This window comes from Helianthus annuus, chromosome 17 (assembly GCF_002127325.2).
Source record: "Helianthus annuus cultivar XRQ/B chromosome 17, HanXRQr2.0-SUNRISE, whole genome shotgun sequence".
NCBI lineage: Eukaryota > Viridiplantae > Streptophyta > Magnoliopsida > Asterales > Asteraceae > Helianthus > Helianthus annuus.
Window position 1 is genome coordinate 59,715,766 of NC_035449.2, and position 4,679 is coordinate 59,720,444.

General features: G+C 39.3%; 1 protein-coding gene across 1 annotated transcript; it reads right to left on the reverse strand.

The window, feature by feature from the left end:
* Window positions 1-1,478: 1,478 nt before the first annotated feature.
* LOC110924291 lies at window positions 1,479-2,279 on the reverse strand. The gene has a single exon (XM_022168316.1). It carries the CDS (start codon window positions 2,277-2,279, stop codon window positions 1,479-1,481), a length of 801 nt encoding a protein of 266 aa, XP_022024008.1.
* Between the last annotated feature and the right edge of the window lie 2,400 nt (window positions 2,280-4,679).

Below are 4,679 nucleotides of genomic sequence, written 5' to 3' on the forward strand. Positions count from 1 at the left end.
ACATATCCTATATCTTTAAAAAGTAAATTTCCGATTTTACTATTTATATAAATATTAATAAAAGATTGGTTTTAAAAAAATTCTAGTTAAATGTTAACGAGTTCGTTATTTTAATTACCTAGGATAACCATTACGTTCGTTCTCTTGGATTTCTCCAACCTCTACTCGTGCGTTATTACAAGAAATCGCAACGCTATCAATGTGAGTATACTCGATCCCATTTTCGTCTTAAACACATTTGGGTGCAACATGTATTCCATATTCAAATTACACAATACTTGAGTCTTGTTTTTATCACATTCTATCCACATTTAAACATGAAATGATTTGATGCTTGTAACCCCACATTCAATGCAACTTCAACACTCTTTGAGTGCAACTTCATTATATGCAACTTGAACTTTATTTGAATGCAACTTCAACACTCTTTGAGTGCAACTTCATTTGGATGCAACTTTATTTGAATGCAACTTCAACACTCTTTGAGTGCAACTTCATTTGAATGCAACTTTATTTGAATGCAACTTCAACACTCTTTGAGTGCAACTTCATTTGGATGCAACTTCAACGATATTTGAAAGCAACTTGAACGATGTTGATAAGTGGTAGCTAGTATCATCGTCTTCATGTTGGATATTGAGCAACTTCAAAACTTGTTTTATTCTACTATGCTATGTATCAAACTTGTATACTCGCCAACTTTTTGTTGATTTTATTTTAATACATGTTGCAGGTTGTTAGACGAAGTGATCAAGAAAACAAGCTAGGCTGAACCTAGAAACCCATTTTAGCAATTAAACCATGTTTCAAGTTATGTTTACTATTTGAAACAATGTATTATTCTTTAGTTTTAATAAAATGATTTAATTCATATTGTCACATTTAGTGTTATGTTGTTTTGAGCAATTTGTTCGTCTCATCCCGATGTTTCCGCCATCGGTTGGGGTGTGACACAGTATCAGAATTACGATAGCGATTCTGATTCATCTTTTTGAACCCCACCATATTCTACCTTAGCTGCTGTCTTATGTATTTTCAATTCAATAATAAGTGTGTTGTTGTGTTTAATGTTTCTTAGTGAATTTTGGAACAAATGTCTTAATTGTTAAATTACACCAATTGAGAATTCAAACAGAAATACCAAACACAAAACATAGGAGAATACACCTAACAGTTAACAGTAAAAACCACAACAAGATACTAAGTTAACGTCGGCCACAGGTCTTCCTGTTGTGCCCGGTTTCTCCGCATCTGTTGCATTGACGTGCCTGGGGTTCATCGTGGTAGTTAACATCCATCTCATTTTGAATTCTTCTTGAACGAACCCTGCCTCGATGTGTTGTGACCCTCGAAGGGTCCCCTTGAATTGTCCAGTCCGCTTCTTCCCACTCATCTTTGTGTCCCAGGGTGAAAAAATGACCGTTGTACTGTTCCTGATAGGCGGTGGTGTGGAATATAGAATTGGTAACGTCATGTGGTTACTCACCCCTCCAAGCGCAAACGGCGATAGCATGGGAACAAGGGAATCTAAGTATTTGCCATTTCCCGCATGAGCACCGCCTGCGTCTGTATTCAACGGTGTACTCGTTTCCGCCGTCATCATTGGTTTCTTCCTTTGAAACTACCGCGTAGCGACCTTCTCTGACATCATAGACGGACACTTCATGTTGCTTGGCTACGGAATGCAACTTGTTAAACCTAGACCAAATTCGAGGGGGTAGAGGGGTATTGCAGCTTTGGGCCATCTGCGTGTGCCGAGCATACTCTGATACGTCCTTGGTGAACGTATAATGAATCAAGGCTCTCACTGGTAGGGGTCTTGCTTCACGTAATACATTATTCATAGACTCGGATATGTTCGTCGTAAGGTTACCCCAACGACGGTTTCCGTGGTCATGCACAATAGTCCACTTGCTTTTGTCGATGTCGATCAGGTAGTTCCAAGCATCCAGATTTAACATCCGCATTTCCCTCACAGCCCAAACATACTTTCTGCGTTGACTTGTGCTCCCGATCATCCAACACAGCTTCCTAAGAGATTTGGTCTTGAACCTACCACTAAAATTGCTTCTTACATACCGAAGACAATAACGGTGGTAGGCGTTTGGTTCCCTCCAATCCACAAGGTTCTCCATCACATTAATTATCCTGGCATGACGGTCTGATAAAACACAAATTCTACTGTTACAGTCTCTGGTGATGTATTCCCTCAAATTTTGGAAAAACCAACACCAACTATGAACCGTTTCTTCATCAACTAGAGCGTACGCCACTGGCATTATGTAGTTGTTGGCGTTTTTGGTTACCGCAACCAACAACTTACCACGGTACCCTCCTTTCAAATGTGTGCCGTCCACATAGATGACAGGCTGGCAAAGATGAAATGCGCGAATAGAAGGACCAAATGCCCAAAAAACATATTTGAATGTTGGATGTCCTGGAGCCGAGCGCGGGTGATGAAACCATGAAACCACCGTACCAGGGTTTCGAGACTGAAGCCGTAACACGTACTTTGGCAGCTCCTGAAAGTTGCTTTCCCAGGTTCCCTATATCCTCTCAATTGCCTTTCTTCGTCCATGCCACGCCTTCGTATACGTAACATCGACAGACATCGCTTGCTTTATATGCGTCCTGATGTGTTTCACCTTCAACGCAATATCTGTACAAATTTGTGGCAGGATGTGTGCAGCGATATCCTTAGAACTAAGGCACCTGTTGTTGTTGCGTACCACCATGGAATAACAACTGTGTGCAGGCGCCCAGTTGGTAATTTGCCACAGGTGTTGTGATATATGTTAAATTATACATGTTTTTATACCCCAAAACACTTCCGTTTTAAGCATTTCTGACTAAAAACACGACGGTTAGGTACCAAAATCGGTACTTTTATATTTTCAGGTCTTAAACAGAGCATAATGGAAAATTCTGATGAAAACAGACAAAATCTGATGCATTTCTGATGAAAATGGCAAAAATCTGATGGACTGCCAGGTGTGGCACGACCGTGCCACAGGCGGCACTACCGTGCCACTGCTACGATCTCGGAAGCACTGCTAGTGCAACCAGGAGTGCCAAACAGTTTCTCGGGCCGCACTACCGTGCCATTGCCAAATCAAGCCTTCTGACCAACATCTCTGAGGAGTGGCACTACCGTGCCACCAGCGGCACTACCGTGTGATCTGCTGACCCAAGCAACTTGTCTACTAGTCCACTTGGCTGACTCGGGATCGCTGAAACTGACGTCACCCGACAACATCTGACCGCACGATCGTGCCAAATCCGCATGGCCGTGCCAATCTGGAAATCATCTATAAATAGCAGCATTCGCTACTGGTTCAAATGTTGGGTTTTTCTCCATGTTTCTGGGCGATTTCTGGGTTACGAAGCAGTCCTGATCAGACCCATTTGAAGCTTAAAGATCGAATGGAAGCATAACCGATCCAACCCATCAAATCCTTGCTTGTTTATGGTTCGATTCCTTGTTCTTGAACATGTATTCTGATCATTTTGCAAGTTACGAGCTGATGTTAGTTTATGTTTAAAGTAGTTTATGTAATAATAGTTATAAACTTGTTTCTTGAATATTCGTTACATTGTAATCTTATTTGTATGAAGCTTTAGTACTTTTTTTTATGTTTGAATCTTCATGATTATATAATGAATGTTTCATTGATGTTGAGTTTCTGATTATGTTTGATTATCTTAGATAATGAATCTGTGGTTAGTGGGATGGTAACTATTTCTTGATTAATCACTTATTTGTAGACTTTGTTTACACCATGAAACCAGACCAGGGTATTGGTTTTATACAAGATATATCTTATTTTGATTAGGAATACTTTCTTGCACGTAAGGGTTCTAACGAATTATATGGTGTTGATTGCATGTTCTTAGATGCGGTTTATGATCCTTGTTTAGTAGTTTTGGTCTGAAATTGCTGACATGGTAGATTTGTGTTTAAGACATGTAAAGGTGAAATTGTTTGTTATATGATCTACATAATTGCTTATCCTCGTGGCTGTATTGTGACCAACGGTATTGCTTTCTTTGATAAGTGAGGTTAGGAATCCAGACCCGGTAAATAACCTATCTTTAAAGGTTCGCATGAATAAATATCAATAGCTCGCTAATGAATGATTTTAGGTGGTTAACATGTGACCATCGTGTTAACTTTCCGAAGAATCATAATGCTAGAAATCCAGACCCGGTAACTAGCTGTCTCGAAATTGGAAAATTGATTAAGTGCTTTTGTGACATATCTGATAGATAACATGTTTAGGTTGTTTGTGAAACAAGATAGTAGTATATTTATGTTTTAGATGTAATTTGGATAATTTAGTTAAACAACCATTCACTTATCCTTTTATCTGGTAATCTAATGACAAAGATTTAGTACATTATAACGCCCGTGTTCCATGGATCGATATCTGGCTCTTACCAATACTTTACTGCATATATGACGGGATACACTTGTCCTTTGTTGTGTGTGTTTTAATGTTAAGGTATAAACCATTTTTATAAATATAAAACACATTTCGTTGCATGTGAAGATACTGTAAATAAATATGTATACGAACGTGCACGTCAAGTTTTTGGCGCCATTGCCGGGGACACGGCGAAATTAATGGAACAATCCGAGTCATTATTCTACCGGTGTACAAACTGTTAATAACTGTTAA